General features: G+C 37.6%; 1 protein-coding gene across 1 annotated transcript; it reads left to right on the plus strand.

Moving 5' to 3' along the window:
* The first annotated feature begins 519 nt into the window (after positions 1 to 519).
* Positions 520 to 17,534, plus strand: LOC139714273 (tubulin-folding cofactor B-like). The gene is made up of 6 exons (XM_071625988.1): positions 520 to 686; positions 4,390 to 4,533; positions 7,392 to 7,491; positions 9,811 to 10,014; positions 13,104 to 13,176; positions 13,743 to 17,534. The coding sequence occupies exons 1-6, from the start codon at positions 567 to 569 to the stop codon at positions 13,855 to 13,857; spliced, it is 756 nt and encodes a 251-aa protein (XP_071482089.1). The 5' UTR covers positions 520 to 566; the 3' UTR covers positions 13,858 to 17,534.
* Positions 17,535 to 25,586: the final 8,052 nt, after the last annotated feature.

Below are 25,586 nucleotides of genomic sequence, written 5' to 3' on the forward strand. Positions count from 1 at the left end.
CGTAAATAATTACGTCGCGTAGTAATTCGAATTGCTACGCGACGTAATTCCGAATTACTGCTCAACGACTAAACGTCACGACATTAAATGAATTAGTGTCATGTTGTAATTCCTAATGCTACGCGACGTAAATAATTACGTCGCGTAGTAATTCGAATTACGACGCGTAGTAATTCGAATTACGACGCGACGTAATTATTTACGTCGCGTAGTAATTCGAATTGCTACGCGACGTATATCCGTGTTTTTGACGGGCTCCTGCTTCCATAGGCTCCTGCTTCCATAGTGCACGCCACTTGTGTACATCACGTCATCGCGATACATCACTAGCGAATGACAACCCCCCTCCCCCACCCCCACCCCCCCCCCCCCCCCCCCCACACACACACACGTACGTACGTACCAGTGGTACGTACACACAGCGAACAGCCAGCCAGTTTCCGTTAATTCCGTACATGTAAAATTTACGTAGAAGCACTACTTATGCGCCAAAGGTTACCACTCACGATTACTGGGAGCAAATTTACCTTCTTGAGAGTCACACCACAGTCCATACCGTGGCAGCCATGGCAGGAGACTACACTGTTGTAACAGCAAGTTATGTGAATGTGCAAGTGTCAAGTTCTTTAACTTCTTTTGGAGCAGAAAAACGGTTCCAGAAGGATATAACCATCGGGGAATTGAAGGTGCGTCAACAAATCTAACATGAATATCAATGAGTGGGACTGTGATACTATGATCAAATTCGAGCGAAGACCTGTCCTACGGTGTACGGACTCGAGTCCTAGTCCTAACGTGTTAGATCTAGTAACGTGACTTAGCCTTGCTTGGGGAAGTGTTTACCTTGCGTGATGTTTGTCAGAAGTAGGTCAGGTCGAATTTTTACAAGTTTTATACACATTTTTTATTGTAATTGTAGTTCGTAAACCAAGATTCCAAGAACAGAGTTGGTGTACAATTGTATCATCATGATCATGCATTGACCGAAAGATCGGTCTGTATCTCAGTTCGGGAAACCCACTCACAAGGGGGGCCCCTCCTTATAAGTAACCCGTCCCCCTTATAAGTAACCCCGTCCCCCTTATAAGTAACCCCCGGGGCACCCCTTATAAGGAGTCTCCACGCTTTTTTGCAATGCAACGCGAAAATGAAAGGACTGCGGCAATTCGCTTGATTATGTCCATAAAGCTTCACAAGTTTCCTAGTTACTCACGAAATTTGAGCAAAATCGGTTTGAGGCATCATATCTAAAATCATGGATTTAAATGCGATGTCAAACGACCCATGCGAATGCTGAAATGCGAGCGACTACTGGCGTGAGTGTCGCCAGGCGCGGCGGCGCGGCAATGCTTGAGTGCAGACGTGGCGACTAGGTACATGTACTCAGTCGCCACGTCTGCACTCAAGCATTGCCGCGCCGCCGCGCCTGGCGACACTCACGCCAGTAATCGCTCGCATTTCAGCATTCGCATGGGTCGTTTGACATCGCATTTAAATCCATGATTTTAGATATGATGCCTCAAACCGATTTTGCTCAAATTTCGTGAGTAACTAGGAAACTTGTGAAGCTTTATGGACATAATCAAGCGAATTGCCGCAGTCCTTTCATTTTCGCGTTGCATTGCAAAAAAGCGTGGAGACTCCTTATAAGGGGTGCCCCGGGGGTTACTTATAAGGGGGACGGGGTTACTTATAAGGGGGACGGGTTACTTATAAGGAGGGGCCCCCCTTGTGAGTGGGTTTCCCGAACTGATCTGTCCGTCGGGGAATGTTCCGCGGAGACTACGTCTGGCTTCACGGAGGACAGCGTCAATGGCAAAATATAAAAGAGTCCTCCGGACAGACGGATCTTTCTGTCTAGATCATGCACGGAGTTACGGATAACTACGGGCTACGACCAGGGGGTGTTTCACAAAGCTGTTCTTACAGTTACGAAAGGACTTTAGAACGACTGGTGACCAGTTCTTGTGCTGAATTATTGAGATTCTGATAAGTATAGCACACAAGAACTGTAACTGATCACCAGTCGTTCTTAAAGCTAAGGGTGTGTACAGTTCTGGTCGAGGTGAGGATTTACATAGCTTTGAACGTTTTGCGAGATATTCAGAAACCACTCTATGAGATGTCAAAGAGCATGCAATTCTAAAGGGTATGAAAAGTTGAAAAGTATGAAGAGCATGTAATTTTAAGAAGGATTCAACATTTATTTGATGAAAATTGGTTTTGAAATGGCTGAGATATCCAAAAACAAGGTGAAACAAAGATATCCTAATAAAGTTGTGGCCTGTGGCCTTTTATTATTATCACTTTTTTTTTATATCTCAGCCATTTCAAAACCAATTTTCATCAAATAAACGTGGAATCCTTCTGAAAATTACATGCTCTTTCAAATTTCATAAGAGGTTTCTCATTATCTCACTTAGAAATGTTCAACCAGTACTGTACAGTCCCTTTAAGTCCTTCGTAACTTTAAGAACAGCTTTGTGAAACAACCCCCTGCCCTGGCCCCCAGCCCCAACGCTATGCATCGGGGCCCACAGTATAACTGTACAAGGAGCACCCTGGGTTAGGTCATGGAGAGCGTGACCGCCATCATCATCGTCAGCGTGACTGTCGCTGTTTATTGTTTAATAAGTTTAACAATAATAGTGCCAGCACCATCGGTAAAGTAAATTGTGATGTGGCTTACCTTTGTAAAAGTGCTCACCCCTTAATTGGTATTGACCCGCAAACCACACAACATGAAGATTGAAGCCAAGCATGTGGTCATTTCATACACTAAAAAGGGCAATTTCATGGCTAGTAATGTTACAATAAGCAAATGTACATTTGTACATATTTTTACTAAACTAAATAGTAAATCTCCATTTAGAATCCTCTATTTATATCAAGTCAAAATCATGTTAAAATTGTGTTCGTCCTTCCCAGGTTTATGATATACAGTAGAAAAGAATGTTCAATACAATTCAACGAATAATAAAGTAAAAGAATGAATACAATTCAACAAATATTAGAGTTGCCACGGCGACTTAAAGAGTTGGTGAGTAACGTTATAAAAAAAAGGACATGACAAAAAAAGATCAATGTCTTGTGACAAAATGTGTTCAAAAATGTAAGTTACTAAAGTACAAACAAAGTGCTGCATTGATTTCAATTACAGCATCGTAACAAATATTCCTGCAAATATTTTTAGCTGTTTGACCCATAATTTTTTAGCTAGACCCCCGAAAGCATGGTAGTAACATTAAAGGTAATAACGTTAAATTTGTCTGGAGTAATTCCACAGGTCATTTCACCCTTTTGTAAGTGATGTTCACATGACCTCTGGAATATTTAAATGTATTCATCTTTTGCCCATTAGCAAAACAAGTAAGAAGAAAATATCAAAGGAACCCACTGTGATTTGAATTAAAGTGAATCTAATTGTCTCCAGTCCCACATGTACTAATGTACATGTACATTTTAAATGATGGTTTGAGACCTTGCAAAAAACTAACAAACAAACAAAAACAATGAAAAGGAAAAACAAAATCTACTGAATTTGAAAATTCTTTATGATCAAAGAAAGATAAAGAGGCACATTTCTTTTATTGATGTCATGTCCTAACTGGAATTGCCCTAAACCATGCAGTTGTCAAACCCACCGATAACCACATCAACAAGTACAGTAAGTCTAGTACTCAATGACCACCTATTTTTAGATTGACCACCTTCGCACAATGCCTTTCATGCGTATAAAATCAGAAGTATGTGTGGGACAGCATGCAATATGCTTGAATATTTGAACATAAATACAAATCAAAAGAAATGAGGAGGGTACACAGGTAAATAGCCTGAGGAAATAGACGGAAAAAGAATTTAAAAAAATCCTCATTAGTTAATACACATACATGTAATTGATGTTAACACGTCTTTGCCATTCACTACTAGTATATTAATGTGCTTTATCAATGGAGCTTGCACTGGCGCACAGCAAAAATCAGTCACTTGCGTTTGTTGCCAAAAATTTCACGCGTACGATACGAGTCAACAATCTGAGGCCGTGATACATGTATGAATCTGCGATATTTTCTGCCATAGTGAAATGATGTTAAGGTGAAATTGTGGAAGATTTTTTATGATGTCATTGTTATTACATGTACAAATTGTATTGTTAATAGATGTTTGAATGAAACAGTCAACATTAGTTACTTCTCAGCTAACATGCTGTTCCATGATGTGTACACATGTAAGTGCCTACTCTGTAGTAAAACAATTTTACGTACACATGTTAGACAAATTTGGGCATAGGTTATAGCTGATAATTCTTTATTATTTGGGTAACAGGTTTGAGCTAAACGAGGTTGGCTGTTAGTTAAGAAGTGATGATTATGTCCTCTCTTTGTACAGGGCAAGCTTGAGCTCATTACAGGATGTGTGTCAACATTGATGGATCTCGAGCTTTATAATGCAGAGGGAAAGTTTCTTGGCCCATTGGACAATGATGCTGCTCTTCTTGGTTCCTACCCAGTGGAAGATGGGATGAGAATTCATGTGAGTTGATGTGAGTTTTTTAGCTCACCTGAGCCGAAGGCTCAAGTGAGCTATTGCGATTGCTCTTCGTCCAGCGTCCGTTGTCCGTCGTCCGTTGTGCGTTGTGCATCGTCTGTCGTCCGTCGTGCGTAAACTTTTTACATTTTCATCTTCATCTTGAGAACCCCGTGACCGATTTTCACCAAACTTGGCAGGTAGCATCCCCAGGGAGATAGGATCTCAACTTGTTCAAGTGGGCACCATACCCCACCTGGGGGCCCCCAGAGGGGCCCAAACCCCCAAAATTAAGGAATCTTAAAAAATCTTCTTCTCTAGAACCAGATGTGATAGAGCTAAGTTAATACTATGAATTAGTACATTGATGACTGTAGTTTTAAGTTTGTTCATGATGGAATCAGGGGTGCCCCCCACGGGACCCAGGGGAGGGGGGGGGGGGGGGTTGGGGAGGGGTCCTAATAGGGCCCATTTTGTACATTTTCATCATTTTCTTGAAAATGCCATAATGAATTTTCACCAAAGTTGGCAGGTAGCATCCCTAGGGGGAAAGAATCTTATTCCCATCAAATGGGCACCATGCCCCACCTGGGAGGCCCCAGGGGGCCTAAATTTTGACTGAAATTGCAAATTTTCATCTTTTTCTTGAAAACCCTATCACAAACTTTCACCAAACTTGGTAGGTAGCATCCCTAGGGGGATAGAATCTCATTTCTATCAAATGGGTGCCATGCCCAACCTGGGGGGCTCCAGGGGTCCCACCCCCCCCCCCCCCCCCCTGTAAGGAATCTTTACAGATTTTCTTAGAACCAGAAGTGATTGAGTTAAGTTAATACAATGAGTCAGTATATATTGATGACTGTTGTTTCGAGTTTTTTCATGGGAGAATCAGGGTTGCCCTCCCCCCTCCCCCACCCCCTTGGGACCCAAGGATGCGGGATGGGATGGAGGGGGGGGGGGGGTTCCAAATGCGATCCTAAATTTTCATCTTCTTGCTGAAAACAACATAATGCATTTTCATCAAACTTGGCAAGTAGCATTCCCATGGGGATAAGATCTCAAAGTGTTTGAATGGGCACCATGCTTTCCTTGGGGGCCCCAGGGGTTCCAAACCTCCTAAATTAATGAATATTCAATCATATTTTTCTCTAGTTCTAATCAAAAGTGATAGGGCTGTAAGACCCCGTTTACAGTGCGGGGCAGGGCTCGGCCGCGGCTCAGCCTCTGTGGCAACAGTCTGATTCAGCAGGTGAAAAATTTAGACAACTTGCTTACACACTTTATAGTATGGCATCTTTTTTTTTGGGGGGGGGGGGGGGAGGGGGGAGGGAATGTGACCAAACTTTGTTAATGAGCTGTATTCTACTTGTCCCACCCAAGGGTACACCTTGCCAATTTGGAAGGTTGTGCAAGTACAGTGTATGTACAGTGTACTTTAACTGGTAGTAGTACTGTAAACACAGTGCTCCCACGTGCATCTCTAAGGTGGACCTTACATGAACCATGGAAGAATTCTTTGTGCAAGGAAAATTGAGGACTGAAAATATCACACTTTCTGGTTATCATGTTGCTACAGTTTGCTACAAGGATGGCATTTACACAAAAAAGAAAAGAAAAGAAAAGAAAAGAAATGCATGTGATGGTTTGATGTAGAGCTGAGGGTAACATCGTACAAATTTGTACCGTACCTGTGATTACTGCCAATAGTCCATTGCATACATTGCAAGTATGGCATTGTCTCCACTGTGTTTCAGGTCTCCATTGAGACCTTTAATTATATCATTTACAGGGACAGCATCAGTTGTAATGAAAAGCCCAGCAAAGGGATATCAAATTCTAATGAAAAATTGCCACTTTTTTTTTTCTTTTGATGAAACTGGATGTTTTGCCCATTGCAGTTACTATTGACCACTACCTTTCTGGTAAGTAAAGGCCGTGTCACACCAGCCTTGCGTGCGACTTGCAAAGAACACTTTTGACTACCCGGAGGTCCCTGTAGATGATCCGCACATGACAGTACCTAGCATGTATCTCAAAAGTAGTCGCCCGGAGGTGCGCACGCATATTTTTTTTACCCGCAACCGTGTTTAGGCCCTGTCACACCTTTCCGGGCAAGCTACTCGGGCTTGTTACGTGTAGGGATTTTCTAGCATACCGGACATTCCTGAAGGCGGAAAAGGATTTGTGCGAGTCAGCGCATGTGTCTTACTTGCTGGACGCGTTATACTCGCGAGTATACTGTGTGACCTTTGTACCAGTCGCGTGGGGGCTGACAACTCAGTGAAGGTATTCCTCGAATGGAATGGCTGAAATCTCACAGAATTTCATTATCTTGGCTGCATACGGGACTGCGAAGTACGTGCGTGGGAATTGCCTGGGAAGTACTGCCGCTAAGGGTCTCCTACTGGCGTTCTGCGTGGACCTCTACGGGCATTCCCGCGACTCACCTGAAAAAAGTTTTGGTCATGCTCAAAACTTGGCTGCGTTAAATCGGACTTGCGTGAGCACCTATGGGCAACTACGCGCTAGATACTGTCACGTGCGGACCAACTGCGGAGAGCTCCGTGGAGTAAATTTGTTTCCCCGCAAGTCAAGCCGCAGAAGTTCCCCTGTACGGTATGACAAGGCATGAATGAAAATTGCAAACATTCTTGTTCGCCCGCTGAAAATCTTCTACATGCTGGAAACTACCTCCTCGCCACAAGCCCGCGTAGCTTGCCCGGAATGGTGTGACACGGCCTTAAACTAGTTTCCGAAGTACTTACTAAGGATTGAATTTTCAGAAGAAATCACTAAATCGATCTTTTCTGTGATGAGAAGTGGATAAAATGTAAACTTCTGTTACTACCTGTCTTTCCTAACAGGTCATAAATAAAGATGGCAACCGTGTTCTTGGAGAGTTTGAGGATGTCTCAAAAGTGGAAAAATTTGAAATCTCCAAAGAGGCATATGAAAAACGGGCAGGTGAGCAAAAACACCCTACAAAACCACTTTTTTTTTTCCATGTGTCAGTGGTAAGCTAGATGTGATTTTGACATAATTTTTCACAGATTATTCGAGCTACAAAGTGTACTTGCATATGTTAAGTATCTCAAGATTACAAAGCAAAGCCACTGGCTGGGATTTCATCAAATTGTATGTTGTGTACCATTGTCATTGCATTACTTTTATCATTTGTCAAGCCTCTTGTACATCATAAATACAGGGATGACATAATTTTCACATTCATCATGGCATGCAATTTGTGTTGTATTAGTAGCTCAAAGAGCTTTGTACTGAATTCATTCTACAGTTGTACATGTATGTAACCCTGCTAGAATGGAATAAAGATGAAATCAGTAAGCAAAATGCAGGATAAAGTGTCATTACAATAGATTTTGTTCAAGCATTGGTTGTAAGGAGGCACTTCTCCTTAAATGTTAAAGGCGCATAGACCCGGTGGGTGCATGGGTGCTGTTGGATGATACCGTACTGCAGATCACAGTAGCATTGATCCGAAGATTGCCGAAGTTGAACTGTTATCAAGAGTAAAGCACGTAGGTGTTGCTTGGTAACGTTGCCTTCGTTGTCTTCTCTGCACATCACGCAGTCTGTGGTGATGCCAGGGTGCGTCCTTATGTGGTTCTTAGAATGACATCACAAAAGAAGTTTGCTAAAGCTGTCATCCCCCTCAGCCGAATCATGAGCTGAGCTGTGATCGTACCACTGACTACAGTGGATCAGACTTCTTCGGACTCGTGGAAATGGATCAAAGCGTAAGTGCTAAAGAGGAGTCAATGGCATAGGTATCTATGGGAAACTTGCACCGTGCGCCGTGCACGCATTCGACTAAACCACCGGGTCCATGTACCTTTAAGGTTTAAAAGCCACAAGCTGTTTAATTTTCCACTGTGTAGTAAAAATTGTTTGTTTACAATTATATGTATTACAAGAAAGAAATGGTATGTGTATAGGGCTATGTGTAGCAGAGGTTAGGATCAAAGATGTATAATGTGTAATATATTTTGTGGTGTTTGAATTGATTCTCAGGTACGTATTAGAGGATACATGTACTACCATTGCATCACAGTTTGTGTGTACAGTACTGGCCATGTTTTGTTTTGGTATTTTTTTACAAATTCTATTCAAATTCAATATAATGGAGATTTATCATTGAAAAACTGTAACTTTTAGCCACAGTTTTTGACTGTTTTTGTTTTGATTTGTTTTGTTTCTTATACAGGTCCATCGTAGTATACACTTAACCTATAGTTTTATGATCGAGATGGTGGTTTTGTTTTGTTTTTTCAAATTTGAGAGTCAACCAATATAAAAGTAACAACCTGCAAAAATATTGATTTTATTGAGCACATGTGACACCAATGCACAGTACATATTGTCTCTAAGGTGCAAAATCGCAAACATTTCTCCTAAGAAGTGAAATTACTGCATTCTCAATCACAAATTTAACCTCTAGGGAATTTCTTACTTGATTTGCACAATATTATGCCTTCAAAATGCATTGTGTATACAGAATTGTGACATTAATGATGGACCTGAAAATACCAGCTTTGTCACATGACATTAATGTTGCATGCACAAAAATCCTCTCTTTTATGCAGAAAATTGCTTGAATCTGCAGGAGTAAATCATCTTTTCTGCTAACTATACACAACCCAGTCGCTGTACGTAGGTACGTCGCACAGCGTACTTACAGCGTCTGGTCGAGCTACTTTTCTGCCAGTGTGAAGACATTTTGTATGTCATTACATAGCATTCTAGATCAAGAGTAGAGGCTGAAGGAGAATACTCATTACAGAATATAATGGGAATCTTAGCAACATTTTCATGCACAGATGCTCAAAGTAGATGAATATTGAGTGACTTCCAGTCAGTGGTCTGAGACAACTTTTTTTGTGGTACCCACATAATGCTACAAGTCTAGTGGATATGCCTCCATTTCACTTAGTTGATCCCACATATACCTGTAGCATTATGTGGGTACCACAAAAAGAGTGGTTGGTTACCACAAAGAAATGTGTGGATCAAGTAAGTTAAATGGAGGCATATCCACTAGTATTGTTGCATTGAACAAGTTAAGCATGCAGTCACAGTGTCGGTTCATATCTGTTGGAAATAATTTGTCAGTTAACCATTTTTACATGTGCAATTCATATTGTGCCTTGTCTTTATGCAAACCTGGCTCATGAGTTGTAGCCTTGTGCAATTTAGAATGTAATGCAGTTTTATTCTCCTCCCACCCCATCTCTTTATTTCCTTTGCCACTTTGATGCAATCAAAAAGATTCTGTGCGAGCCTTCAAGATGAAGCACAAGATGGGTCAATTCAAGGAGGTCAGTCCTGAGGAGCAAGCAATACTGGACAAAGAGAAAGCTGAGAAGGCTAAAGAAGAGGAGAGATTAGTGTCAGCGATCACTATCGACTCCCGATGTGAGGTCTCTGTGCCGAATGCCCCCCCAACAAAGAGAGGGACAGTGAAGTATGTTGGTGAGTATTCGGTCTGCCGCTTCAATGAGAACTCCCTCACAGAATGTTTTAGTGGCAATCATGGATCCAATGGTCTTATATTTGTCTTAGGCATTCAATTCATTCTAAAGAGGTAATAAATGACAGTCCGAGAAATACCAAAAAAAAATAGATAAAGACGGCGCGTGCACCCCCTGTAATTTTTTAAAGAAAAATTGTGCTGATGCCTTTTTTATGCCTCCGCCACGAAGTGGTGCCGGAGGCATTATGTTTTCGGGTTGTCCGTCCGTCTGTTCGTCCTTCCGTCCTTCTGTCCGTCCGTAATGAATTTTGTGGACAGGGTAAATACCAAAACCTTTTGAGGTATCCTAATGAAACTTTGCATGTACAGTTCGACCTCGATTATCCGGCCTCCTTTTATCCGGAAATCTCTATCATCCGGATGCGTTCATGCAGTGAAGGACTTTATTTTTTTTCATCCAAAAATTGAGAAAAAACAGTGACTTTAAACTCAATTGAAATTTCTACAAAACTCACACGATTTACCTACAATATTCCCGACAGAACTAACGTAAATTCACACTACATTATCATCATAAAAGTAAGCAGTTATGATTTATCGGGAATACAATTTTGCGCAGGCTAGCATAGATTACACCACCGTTGCGGGGTACTCTACCTGCCTAGCTGCCAGTGCACTGGGACGGCAGCTTGGACGGCAGCTATATGTGTCTCTCATATTCGGCCAATTCGCTTATCCGGATGAGCGCCGGTCCCGACATGGCCGGATAATCGAGGTCGAACTGTATGTGCTTTAGGGGGTGAAGTTGTGCCTATCAACTTTTGGGGGCACATGCTCATGGTCAAAGGTCAAGGTCAAATACATAAGATTTCACTATTTACACCATATCTCTGCAATGCCTGAAGATATTTTCTTGAAACTTAGTGTATACATGTATTACCCAATTAAGATTCTCTGGTGAAAATTTTGGGGCATGAGGTGAAAGGTCAAAGGTCAAAAGGTTAAGTAGAAATATTGAAACTTCCCTTTTTTCTCTGTACCTTGGAAATTGTTCAAGGTATCTTCATGGAACATACTATATATACATGTACTGACTGGCAGTGATTATCTGAGAATTTAGGGTTCATGGGGTCAAAGGTAAGGGGTCAAAGGTCAAGGGCAACACTTTAAAAATCTTACTATTTCCCTCATGTTTATGCAATGCCAGCAGGATTATTTCTTTTTATACTTGGTGTATGCATGTATAACCTACAAATGTTTAACAGATTCTCTGGAAAGATTTTTTTTTTTCTTTTTTTGCCTCAAAGGTCAAAAGGTCAAAGATCAAGTGAACGTGCTGAACTAACTTTTGCCTCCATATCTCGGAAGTTGCTCAAGTTATCTTGAAACTTACTACATATTTATGCATGTTCTGCCTGACAGTGATTATCTTATGAATTTTAAGGTCAAAGGCCAGATGAAAATGGTAACAATTTACTATTCAATACAGAAATTGCACTTTTTCTCCATACCTTGAAAATACTCAATGCAATAAATGTATGAATGGGTCAAAGTCAAGATAAAGTCCTTAAATCCCCAAATACATGTTTTCCTATTCATCCAATTAAACCTTGGTCAAGGAAGGTGAACATTCAACACATTTGTGAAAAACTTGTCATTTTAACATTTTGCCAATTTTGTGAAAATGTAGTCACACATTGTCCACACGTACTATCTAGACCTATTAGGAGAATCATGCATTATGACAGAGGCATACCAGTCGCCATAGCGACATTTCTAGTTTTTCAAATTTGCTTGTCAGCCGAGGAAACCCGGAAGTGGCACGAGAAACAAAAAAAAATGTATGTGAGCTGTATTTTTGTTTTTTGCTTGTCAGCTCATTAAATCTGAAGTGGCACCAGAATTTTTTTTTGTGTGCCCCCTTTATGGAATTCCTAAATCCGCCGGCAATGACATACATCTGCATAATTTACACATCCCTGTCTAGATTCTGGTCTCATCCTTTTAGCATTATTGTATTAATATTGATGAATAGTGATATATTATACAGCCCCAGCACAAACATATAATGCACATGTTGCATGTGCACATCACTACCTAATACTTCTTTCTCCCACTTCATACTAATGCAACAATTCACCTTTTGTTAGCGGCAAACCCGAACTGAATTCCTCTCAGCCATCGGCCTAGCCATACTTACGTGGACGATCTCTTGGTTCATTGTTGAATTAAATATGCTGCCTTGTTTTGATTTATACAATTGTAAATGTTTTATGATAATTATCCTGCAGTGTTATATATTTACTTTTCTATTGCTTCTGTGTAATTTTGTTATGTTTCCTTCAATTCTTGACAATTATGTAATTCAATTTTGTTTTGATTAGAGGAGTAGAATAGATGCAAACAAAGAAACAAAATAATTGTTTGTTTTTGTTCTACGCTGAAGCTCGAGATGATCATTGCTTGACCCAGAACAGAACTTAGCCACATCTACTTTGAGTGTCAGTCTTTGTTTGGGGCACTAATGATTATTACATTGTAGTACCAGTGTGGCGTACCCATATGGGGAAGTAAAATTTTAGATGCTGTAAATTAGATATTGAATGGGTATGTTGGTTTTGCCTCATTCAGGATAGTGCATCATTAAGTTCAATGTACGTGTTAAATCATATAAACAAACATGGGCTTGCATTAACTGGATTGTTTAGAGTTGCATTCATCATCAGAATTTTCAGTGAGTGTTTTTGATATCTATATCCCGTGTGTTTGCTCTGTTTGTTGACTGAGTAAAAATGTGAAGTAGATACAATGCACTCCTGTTTTGACAAACACAGTGAAAATAAAATTCCTCTTACATAACAAGATAAAAATTCAGGTCCCAAAATCATCATCTATATACTTCTTTCTTGATATATACTTCATTGTTTGGCTATAATGAAATTCCGATATGACAAAAGAAAACTGCTGGTCCTCAGGACTTCATTATGACGGAAGTTGCCTGTATACATTGTAGGTCATTGTCACTTTTGGCAACATGTGCAGGTAAAAATGATGCTCTTTTCTGATTTGATTTTGTATAACTTTGCAGGTAAAACAGAATTCAAACCAGGCTATTGGGTTGGAGTTCAGTATGATGAACCACTAGGAAAGAATGATGGCAGGTGAGAAATGTGGAATTTGAAACATTTGCAGTGTTCTTCTCTCTGGAGTGGCCTCTCCTGTAAATCAGAAAAGTGCTTTTTACTGCAGTCCAGTGGCTCCTGTCATATAGAGAGTTTGTATTTCGACAGGGTCACACGAACTGCAATTGCAAAGCAACAAGAATGCAAGAAATAACACTTTGCCATTTTCTTCCTTTTGTCAGAGTGAGGCAGGATTATAAGTAGCAGTGTAATGCATTGTGTGCATAACTCACTGCCCTCTGTTACTCATTATCTGTGGGTATATTAGCTATTGTGTCCATGTGTATATGAATAAATGCTGTTAACTTGGTACCCCATCAGTTGACTTCAGAAGAGTGTTGTGTGCAGAGATCCAGAATTAAAATTAGTTTCATCACTGTAAGAGCAGTTTAATATTTGTCAGTCTTTCACTTTTGACAAATTTTATGGTCCTGATACACTGTATAGAATTTTGGTACTGTATATGTCATGTGTTACTAGACTTACAATCTGTACTCTTGCCAAAACTCGTTGAATGATGCTTTCTTTCTCTCTCTACATCACAGTGTCCAAGGAAAGCGCTATTTCACCTGCCCTGACAAGTATGGTGGATTTGTCAAACCTCAGTATGTGACAGTGGGCGACTTCCCAGAAGAAGATTTAGGACTTGATGAGATGTGAATCATTAACTTGTGCCACATGTACCGGTATATTCAATGAACTCTTCAATGGATCTCTGCATTGGTACCACTCTCTCCTTGAATTGGAGTTCAACCCATGAAGATGCTACATCATGTGTGATTATCGGTTGATCAGTTTATATGCCACTTCAAATTCAGTCCATGAAGAATTGACAGAAAAATATGAAATCACAGTTGTCACTTAAAACATAATTATGATGGATTGTTTGCCAGATATGTACTCTGTTACCAAATGGATAAAGATTTGATGTTGTGACCAGACAGTCTTCTCCAGTGATGTTATTGTAATTCTATGTAAGTCATTCTACATGCACATGTGTAGATGTATTTAGCTTCATCTCCACTCTGCAGAACATTGTAGGCAGGATACTCATGTTACCTTTTCTGCTTTAATATTTACATTCTACTTGGTCAGAGCTGATGCTCTCGCTAAATGTGACATTTTTTTTTTAATTTTTTTTCTGGGCATCTTCCAAAATCTGCTCCACTGCCTAATTTCTGTGATTGACAAGAAACCTTGGTTTATTGTCGTAGCTTGGCCAAAACCTATTAATATATGATGGTAAAAATGGTTAACACATAGTAATATTTAATGTTGCATTGGTGATAATTCTAAAGATGCGCATCATACTATCAACATTGTCACATAATGTATTATTTTTATGCCTCTGCCACGTAGTGGTGCCGGAGGCATTATGTTTTCGGGTTGTCCGTCCGTTCGTCCTTCCGTCCGTCCATAATCAATTTTGTGGACAGCGTAACTAAAAAACCTAGGTATCCTAATGAAACTTGGCATGCATGTGTATCAGGGAGTGAAGGTGTGCCTATCAACTTTTGGGTTTACATGGTCAAGGTCAAAGGTCAAGGTCAAATGCTCAAAATTTCACTATTTCCCCTATATCTGTGCAATGCCTGAAGATATTTTCTTGAAACTTAAGTGTATATAATGTATTATGTACTACTCAATTTAGATTTTCTGGTGAGAGTTTCAGGTCATGAGGTCAAAGGTCGAAGGTCTCCATATCTTGGAAATGGTTCAAGGTATCTTTGTGGAACATAGTGTATATGCATGTACTGACTGGCAGTGATTATCTGGGGAATTTGGAGGTCAGGGGCAAAGGTCAAGGTCAGCTCTTCCAAATTTGACTATTTCCCTCATATTTATGCAATACCTGCTGAATTTTTTTTTATTTGGTGTATACATGTATTACCCAATAGAGATTCTCTGGGAAGTCTTTTTGCCAAAAAGGTAAAAGGTCAAAAGGTCAAAGATCAAGTGAAAGTGCTGAACTTTACTTCTTCCTTGATATCTCGGAAGTGGCTCAAGCTGTCTTGAAACTTAGTACATCTTTATGCATGTTCTGCCTGACAGTGACTCTCTTATGAATTTTAGGGTCTTAGGGTCAAAGGTCATGGGCCATGTGAAAATGGTAACAATTTACTATTCAATACAGAAACCACTTTTTCTCCATACCTTGAAAATTACTCAATGCATAAACTTATAAAAGGGTCAACGTCCTCAAATCCTAAAATATATGCTCTCCCATTCATCCAATTAAACCTACATTGTAGGTCAAGGAAGGTGAGCATTCACCACATTTGTGACAAACATGTCATTTTAATATTTTTCCATTTATGTGAAACTGTCATCACACATTGTCCACATGTACTATAAACTTACGTCTATTAGGAGAATCATGCATTATGGCGGAGGCATACCAGTCGCCATATTTCTAGTTTCATGCTTGGAATCAATTATTTCCACCGCAGCTTTCAACACAGAACCATGTTGAAAAATTCAGCATTGCCACTTGTATGTACTATACACTAGACATACTCAATCTCAGATTATACTCTCTACTGTATCTGAATTTAAAGCCAAAACAGTTCTAGGTTCATTATTCTCAAAAGCACTTTTTACCTTGTTTTGTATGTTTTCATTGTTTTGAAAGCATTCAGCAGCATTTGAAGTCTGTGTGATATGACGTATGTCCGTTGACCCCCAAGGATGAAAGGATGTACTTAATTTCTGTAAATAAAGTTGACTGTATCTTCCTGATGTATGGACATAAAACCTAAAACATGTTTGTGTAACAAGTGAGAGTCAAATAAGTGTATGATTCTAAAGAGGTTTTACTTTTCCATGTGCCCCCACCAGCTAAGATTATTATTGCAAAATGTTGGTAAGCATTTAAATTTGGAGAGGTTATTACAGAAGTGACTGAAGTGACAAAACTGTTTGGGATTGTCCTGACAATGTTGTTGCATGTAAAGTGTGTCAGTAATATGTTGAGGTAAGATCAGTGTTTTGATATTGATCTTTCATATTATGTTCTCTGTTTTTATTGTTTTTATATCTTGAACATGTATTTGCAGCTGACAATTTTCAAGTTGTGGATGACTTAGTCTTGATGTTACAGCTTGTGGTTCAAGCTGTGAAACCTGCATCCTCAAATAGGTGTTGCATGAATGTTTTGGTTATGACCAGTTTACAACACCTTTCTTGTTTGTTTTTCTTGTCTGTTTTGTCAGAATCTTTCATTGGCACCGAGTACTACAGTGCACTCTCATTACAATGAACACGGTTATAATGAAGTTTCGTTACAACAAAGTAAAAATTCAGATTCCCAGATTATCATCATGAAAGTCTATGGTGCAAAATTTGCTTTCATTGAATAGAAATCCCTCTGCATTTGTTTCCTGCATCACACACTGTTACCAAGAAAATCTTGAATTTTTTTATGTTAATCCGATATAAAATAGGGTTTGTTTACCCAAAGGTTGGTTATTCCGAAGGCTTGTTGATACAAAAATGAAATAAGGTTGTTATTACAAAGGTTCGTTAATCCGAAAGTGATTGGAATCTTCACTGTTCTGAAGGTTCTTAATCGAAATATAAAATAAGGTTCGTTCTTCCAAAAAGAAAAAAAAAAGAAAGGTGAGTTTACTACAATAAACTTTCAGAATTACAAACCTTATACAGTTTTTCAGATTAACAAACTCTCGGATTCTTGAACTATTTTAATTTTTGGATTAACAAACTTTCCGAATAATGAACCTAGGAAAAACGAACAGTATCCAAATCCTAAACCATCACTTTTCATATACATTTGTTTTCAAACTATTGAAGCATGAACATGCACACAACTTTATGATCTCTCTTAAATGTAAAATTTAAACAAAATCAGTGAGGTAGTATTGTATGTAATATTTGTTTGTTTGTTTTTTTTTTTGTTCAGTGTATGGTGAGTACTTAATGAATAAGGTACAATATGCACATGGTTTGTGTATTTTTATCAAATGCCTTGTTCAGTTATAATGAAATTTCGAAATTAAAAAAACTGCTGTTCCCGATGACTTTATTATAACAGGAGTACACTGTATACATATTAATCAATAGATGCTCACATTTTCTTTTGTGTGTGTGTGTGTGTCATTTTCTTAATTTTCTGTGTGCTTTTGTGAAATCATTGAAACAAACCTGAATAAAAAAGTTAAATGTCTGATAATGTTCCTGATTAGACATAGTAGCATCTAGACCATGTATTTCTTCAGCACTGTACAACTGTTTCAGTCAGCCACGCTTAACAATATGGCCCGAATTCATGAAGGTGGTACAATCGAAACCATGGTTTAAACCATGGACAATTTGTGTGGAGCGCCAAGTGTAGCATGGCCTGTTTCGTTACAAAATCAGTCATTTCGTCGACAAAATGATCATTTCGTTAACAAAATGAGCATTTCTGTCAACGAAATAGTCATTTCCTGGACGAAATGACTGATTTCGTAACGAAATAGGCCATGTGACACTTGGCGCTCCATACAAATTGTCCATGCTTTAAACCATGGTTTCAACTGTACCACCTTCGTGAATTCCGGCCATTGGGTTTAACTCATTAAAATTTTGATTTCACCTTTGTGAGCATACCATGAAGCTCCTTGAACATACGTAACATTTCCTTTCTCATGTTCGCGACATGTTTGTATATGGCAAGTTATCGCAAGAAAGCAAACATTGGATCATCTCATAGTACATATATTGCATTCCATGATTTAATATCATTCCTTTCATTTTTGTAAGCAGAAAATACTGTTATTTATGATATTTTTTTCTTGTTTTGTGGCAGTCAATTTTCACAGTTGTATAATTGATTTGTGGTATCTCTGCCATGTAGTAATCCGAGAGATGTGTTTGCAGGTTGCATTTTTGTCAGTTTGTCTTTTTTACCCTTGTTCAAAGGACTAGCCAAATGCATTTTTCAGAGTTCAACTAAACTGAATATTTATATTGTTTTACTTTTATTTACACTTCTAAAATTTGTCTGCTTAATTTCACTTAAAATTTCACTCTTTAGTGGTTTGGGCAAAGGTCTATAACACATTCTTTGATGTGACTGCAGACACACTGCACTTTTAAAGGCAACAGACCACTAACTGATGTAAGAAATTTTTGGAAAAATCAGATAAGGTTCAATGGTAAACAGTCAGGGCTAGTCTTAAAGTTAACAAGATTTGAAATAACTTTAATCCAAAACTTTGAACATGTATGCACAATACAGTGCAAGTGACTTAGCAGATTTTTGGTAACAGCTATTTTTAAGGAGCCTTTAATAGAGAGGTCAGTAATGTTGCCAAATGCAAGTGGCTCTGAAAAAATGAATCTAAACTTAACCTCTTGAGATGGTCAGCATGGTATAATTGTAAACTCTTATAGAGTCTACATGTTTCAGTTTACGCTAATGCATTGAACTTTACTCTATGTAGTTTTATTTTGTACCTATTCAAGAGCTCACTGTTAATATATATTCAATACAATTTGCCCGTAATACAGTATTATGTGACTGTAACTTTGCCAATCTATTTCAACTTTGCTCTCATTTCCTCATTTTTATGATTTTGAAATGTGAAATATCTACTAATGAGTGTATAGTTTGTTATTAATGGAGCAAAGTACTCCTAAGCAGCAAAAATAAAATATTGTGAAGAATGTGTCTTCAGCAGATAAATGGTGTCACTTTATCATTATGCAGTACTAACCAGTCATTGTAAAGACATAGGGTACAGGACTTGATCTTTCTAGACAAGAATCATGTGAAGTATCACTGACTTTCTCTTAGGGGATGATAATCTTTGTTTCTCTGCTGTCTCTGTGATCACAAGATCAAGCAATTTATACAACCCAATGTACATTTTAAATGCTGAGAAATACATTAACTGCAATAATATTAGCTTTCAATCTACCATTGTATTTCAGACACAATAGCAGTAGGCTGTACATGACAAAATTGAAGGCAAAAAGTAGAAGGGAATGCAACCAAATTGTAGGATGTTAAGGGAATGTCCCTCTTACATCAATGAGATTTCATTCAGACCTTGGTACATGTATGTCTGACAAAACATTACTGTAGTTGTACAGCATGTGTATAAGTTTGTGAGAAGCTGCTGTAAGTGCTGCAGATACAATGTATTACTGCTTCATTGCATGTAAAGTGGGAATATGCACAATAATTCTGTATACATACATGTGTATTTACACTTTACACATGATGAAGCAATGATGTGTATCTGCAACTTTTACAATACAGTGTAGCTTCTCATAAACATGCAAGCATGCTATATCACAATTCTAGTCAATAGCTTGTTATTAGGCTCTTGAAGCCATCTCCATTGCATAGCCCTGTAAACATGTATAAAATGCTGTCCTCCCTCTACTGGTGGTGTAATACATGTAGACAGTTTGATGTGCCACACCACACCCATGAAAGGCAGCTTGTAGTTAGAGATGGAGATCACAGGAAGACATCGCTATCCTGAAGGGAGGAGCGAAGTTTCTCCACCTTGGTGAAAGCTTCTTCAGTCATCACGTGATGCGGTCCAAGAGTTGACTTGTATGCTGCCATGGTACAGAAATTTTCAGTCAGAAAAACGGCAAAGATATTGGTCTATGAAGGTCTTGATGGTATCAAATTCAATTTGTTAAATTCATGTAGTAGTTTCTGCACTCAAAACAGACCTTTAAGTCTATTGATACAGACAGTCATCACTAAAGTATTATTTATTTATTTATTTATTTATTCATGTTTTCTTTAAAAGCAGGGTTGTCCCGTTCAGAGCCTCAATGGCCTGCTTTGCAAGGGAGCCCTGCATCACATACAAAGGTTACAAAATCAACGAATTACAAATAATATCGGGTAACATATATACAAAATAGAAAACAAAACAAAACAAAACAAATGAAAACATAATACGACATAATACAAGTGGTGGTCATATGAAATGATAACTAAATCAAAAGATAGACTGGTGAAGCCGGAGACGTTTCTTGAAAACTGGTAATGAAGGGGATAATTGAATGGAAATTGGAAGTGAGTTGAACATTTTACAAGCGGAGTATGAGAAGGAACGTTTCTTATTGTCTGTTTTTGGCTTAGGTAAATATAACTGATTCGTTAGGACATGTCTAGTAGGATATATAACGTTACGTCGGGATATAAGCTTACAAAGATAAGATGGGGTTGCGTCATTAACTATTTTATAGGCCAATATACAATACTGATATTCTAATCTCTTTTCAATGGATTGCAATTTAAGTGTATCTACTAGTAAGCTAACTGTTGATGTTTTATAGTCTGCATTTAATACCATACGAGAATATTTATTTTGACATATTTGAAGTCTATGAATGTTCTTCTTAGTTAAAGATCCCCATACTGTGCAACAATAATCAATATGAGGGAGAATCAAAGAATAATATAATTGAATTAACATATCTTTTGTTAAGCAATGCTTGATTCTACGTATACACATTGTAGCATATGAAACTTTTCTTATAAATTCATTCACCTGAGGAGACCAGTCGAGGTTTTGGTCAACCGTCACACCGAGGTATTTAAACTTCGTAACATTCTCAAGTCTTCTCTCGTTCATGGTAATTTCTAACTCAGAGAAACTCTTTTTCTTTCGGGATTTAAATAACATTACTTTTGTTTTGTTTGTATTAACCACCATTCTATTTTCCATAAGCCATTTACTTAACACATGTATATCTGTTTGAAGCTGTTTTTGCACTGACTTCACGCCAAACCCTGAGGAAAAGGCGGCAGTATCATCTGCATAAAGGGATATATTTGTTTGGGGGTGAAGAGGAAGGTAAGCTATATCATTGATATACATACAAAATAGTAGGGGACCTAAAATGGATCCCTGCGGAACCCCCGCATAGACTGGAAGAAAATCACTCGTCACTCCCCTAAATGTTACACATTGTTGTCTACCTGTTATATAAGATTCAAACCATGCCAACTCCACCTCTTTAATACACAAAAAAGCGTTTTCATCAAAAGTTCTAAATGATCGAAAACAAAAAATTTTAGGAGTTAATCTTGGAGATATAGCCTTTAACAACACATACACCAACGAATGGTCACTGATGCCTATTGACTGAACACCACATTGCAATTCTCCAAAGGAATTTGAAACACAAATTAGATCAATTAAGGTGGTGCTATTCGGGGTTACTCGGGTTGGTTCTTGAACTAGTTGTTGCAATCCCATACAATCCCATACAATTACATAATGCCAATCAATACTTTTGCAGTTGCCTTCAAGGAAACACAGCCTAACATTTTAAAATTGGGTAACTATATCTATTTGTAAAGATTAAGAAAGAAATGTCCTAAACATTCATTTTCTTAATAAAATGTAGTTTACCCAGTGCGTGATCTTCAGGAAATACATACTCTTTGCTGCCTATAATTATTTACCATGTTCAATGGCTTGTAGGAATCAATTTGAACTACATAACCTATCCTTCAGATTATCTCCAGAGAGTTAAATTTGATCAGCAATTCATCACAAAAACTATAACAGGGCCTGTATATACATTTTGATCGATTTATCAATTAATAAATCGATCAATAGATCAATCAATCAAGTGATGTAGAAGGTAGATATATATTGATGCATTGTATTTTGAAAGGGTTAAGATTGATTTTATGTAATGTGTATTATCCTGTTAGAGGAAATGAAAAAGAGCAAGTACAAATGATAACAAAGTAAGAGGGACAATTGAGGGAAATGAATAGAGAGGGTGTATTTGTTATAATGGGAGGGGATTTTAACATGATCCGTAATGAAGAGTGTGATTATGTTGGTAGAAATAAGTCAATTTGTCAGAGTAGGTTTAACTTGGAAATGGATAATTTTATGGAAGTATGGAATTTAATAGATATTTGGAGGAAGAGAAATCCAGCAAAAAAGCAATTTACATATAGACAGAAAGTACCATTTATGCAAGTCGATTTGATTATTGGATAATTTCAGAAGATTTAGTAGACTTTGTGGTTAAATGTGAAATCATGTCTTCAATTGCCCCGAACCATTCCGCAATAGGGTCGGGGTTTTTGGATATCCGGGAAAACCAAATAGGTAAGAAATAGAAGTTCTTATTGGAAATTTAATAACAGTTTATGTAATGATATGGTTTATGTTCAGCAAATGAAGGAAGAAATTTTGAAATTAAAGAGAGATTTACAGGAAGAGATTCAGGATAAAAGAGTACTCTGGGATTTTTTGAAATGGAAAATTCGTCAGTTTACACAAACGTATTCTAAGAAAATGTCTAAAAATAGAAAGGAAAGTAGAGAAAAATTGGAAAGAGAGATAGCAGATTTGGAGAATAGTTTGATATCTCGGCCAAATCAAGAAGTATATAAGAGACTCGAAGAAAAAAGAAGGGAGTTAAAGGTCAGTTATGATTATGATAAGGAAGGAGTCAAGATTCGCTCCCGCGCCTCTTGGTATGAAGGAGGAGAAAGAGATGTGAGATATTTTATGCAATTAATGGAGTCAAATAAAAGAAAAACTAATATACCAAAATTGATTAATGAAAAGGGTGATATTATTTATAATGAAACTGGTATAACTAATGAAATTAAGGACTTTTATAGTAGATTGTATGCTAAATCAGAAGTAATTTTGAATTTAGATAATTTGTTTTTTCTAAGGACTTCCCCAGGTTATCTGAGGAGTCCAAGGATTATTGTTAAGGATTAATAGTAGAAAGGGAGTGTATACAGGTTTTGGAAAAAATGAAATTGAATAAATCACCAGGGAATGATGGTTTGACAGTTGAATTTTATAGAATATTTTGGCCGGTTATTGGACAATATTAGTAGTAGATGCTTTAAACGAAGCGTATCATAATGGGGAATTATCGGCTTCCCAAAGACAAGCAATGATTATTTTAATTGCAAAAGAAGGTAAAGATGTTTTGCAGATTAAGAACTATAAACCTATTTCTTTACTAAATGTGGATTATAAAATTCTTTCTAAAGTTGTGAGAATTACAGAGGTTTTAGAGGAAATTGTAATGGAAGATCAATTGGGGTTTTGGAAAGGTAGATATATAGGTGAAGCGATACGTATTATTGATGAAATGATTCTCCATACTTCCCACTTTAAATTACCAGATTATTTGGTTGCAATTGATTTCGAAAAAGCTTTTGATTCCGTTGCTCACAGTTTTTTACAACAGGCCCTGTTACACTTTGGTTTTGGACCTGTATGTAGAAAATGGATTTCTACTCTTTATTACAATGCTCTTAGTTGTGTTTTTAACGGGGGTAAATCGACAGGGTATTTTAAAGTTGAAAAGGGGGTTCGACAAGGGGAACCACTGTCACCCTATCTGTTTATTTTATGTATAGAAGTGTTAGCGCACTCGATAAGAAAAGATAATGAGATTTCAGGGTTATGTTTTGGAGGGAATGAAGTTAGACAAGTGCTTTATGCGGATGATATCACATTTTTAGTACAAGATTTTGAGTCAATTAGGAGGATTGAATTCATTTTTGATTGTTTTCAACAGGTCTCTGGACTTAAACCTAATAAAGATAAGATGAAAGTGTTAGAATTGGGAAGTAGTAAAGATAGTGTTTATGATTTTTCCTTTGGACAAAAACCTGAGGGAGTTAAAGATTTTAGGGGTATATTTCACTTTGGATCCAGAGGTGAAAGAAAAATTGAATTATAAAGAAATACTTTGTAAAATAAAGAAATTATTGATATGGTGGAAGCAACGAGATTTGACATTAGTTGGTAAAATTCAGTTATTGACGACATTTATTTATTCTAAGTTGATATATGTGGGGTCTCTTACCCCTTTGCCAGAATGGGTATATAATGAAGTGGAATCGGTTGTTTGGGAATTGATTTGGCAAGGGAAACCCAAAATTAGAAAAACTGTGTTGGTATTAGATTATGAACAAGGGGGATTAAACTGATGCATTTTCCATCATTGATAAACGCTCAAAGAGTAATGTGGGTTAAAAGGTTATTTAATGGTAAACAAGAAATGAAATGGAAACAATATTTTCAGTTTGCTACTAAACATATTGGAGGTAAATTCATATTTTGCTGTAATTACTTTATTTATCTTTTGAATTTGTCTATTCCGGAATTTTACAGGGATCTGTTGAAAACATGGGTGAAAACAAGGGAATTTAGGGGTAATTATAATCAAATAAGGAATGAAGTATTTTTTAATAGTAAAATGATTCGTATTGAAGGAAAATGCAGTTTTGATGAAAATTTGTTTTTGAAAAAATGTTTTAGATTGGAATATATAATGGATAGGAAAGGAAAATTATTTTCTGTGGAATATTTTTATGATAAAGGATTTAATTATTTAGATATTTTGAGTATTCAGAAGATATATGAAGCACTTCCAATTGGTTGGAAAAGGGATATAGAGAACACAGAGGTAGAGAAGGATATAAGTGTTGATGAAATGATTTTTATAAGATATGGGAAGAAAATTCCTTTGGAAAAGATTACCTCCAAAGATATCTATGTTGAATTAGTGAAGAAAATAAGTGATGATTCTTTGGTGATAGAAAAAAAATGAGAAATTTATATTTTTGTGATTTTTCTAATAAAGATATAAAATGTATTTTTAGCAGGATAAGAAGTAACACTTTGAGTTCTGTTTTGAGGGATTTTCAATTTAGATTATTGCATGGAGTAGTGTACACAAATCATCATTTATTTCAGTTTAAGTTTGTAAACGATAATTTATGTTCCTTTTGTCATAAAGAGGAAGAGACGTATAAACATCTTTTATACATGTGAATTTGCTAGGAATGTTTGGGGAAAATGTACTTTTTTTGATTATGTTGATTTGCAACAGTTGAGTTGGGAAGAGATTTTTGTTGGTATAGAGCTACCAGACAAAGGAAAAGCTCAGATAGTTAACCATGTTATAATTTTGGTGAAGAAATTGCTTTTTTTAGGAAGGAAAAATAAGACATCCCCAACGGAACATTTCATTGAAAGGTCTATAGAGCAGACTAAGTTAGAAGAAGAAAAGTTAGCAATTATACGTAACACGTTGTCAATACATTTGCAAAAGTGGGAAAACTGGAAAAAGAATTGAGAATTTGTTTTGCTCTTATTTTTAATAGAGTAGGGTCTGCAGCACATCCACCAGGAAGTGCCTTTCCACGCACTCGTTATATTGAAATATGTGTTATAACGTATGTCAGAACACACAGGTTTCAGTTGCCTTTGATGTTTTGTTGTGGGGGGGGGGGGAGGGGTTTGGAAGGGGAGGGGGAATGGGGTAGGGTAGTAAGAGGGAGAATGGACGGGGGTATAGGGTGGTCGGGGGGGGGGGTTGGGTGTGTTTTTTGTTTTTTAACAATAAATTTC

Source organism: Diadema antillarum, unplaced genomic scaffold, assembly GCF_040938485.1.
Source record: "Diadema antillarum isolate AM-2024a unplaced genomic scaffold, OU_Dant_1.0 seq00002214_RagTag, whole genome shotgun sequence".
NCBI classification, from domain to species: domain Eukaryota; kingdom Metazoa; phylum Echinodermata; class Echinoidea; order Diadematoida; family Diadematidae; genus Diadema; species Diadema antillarum.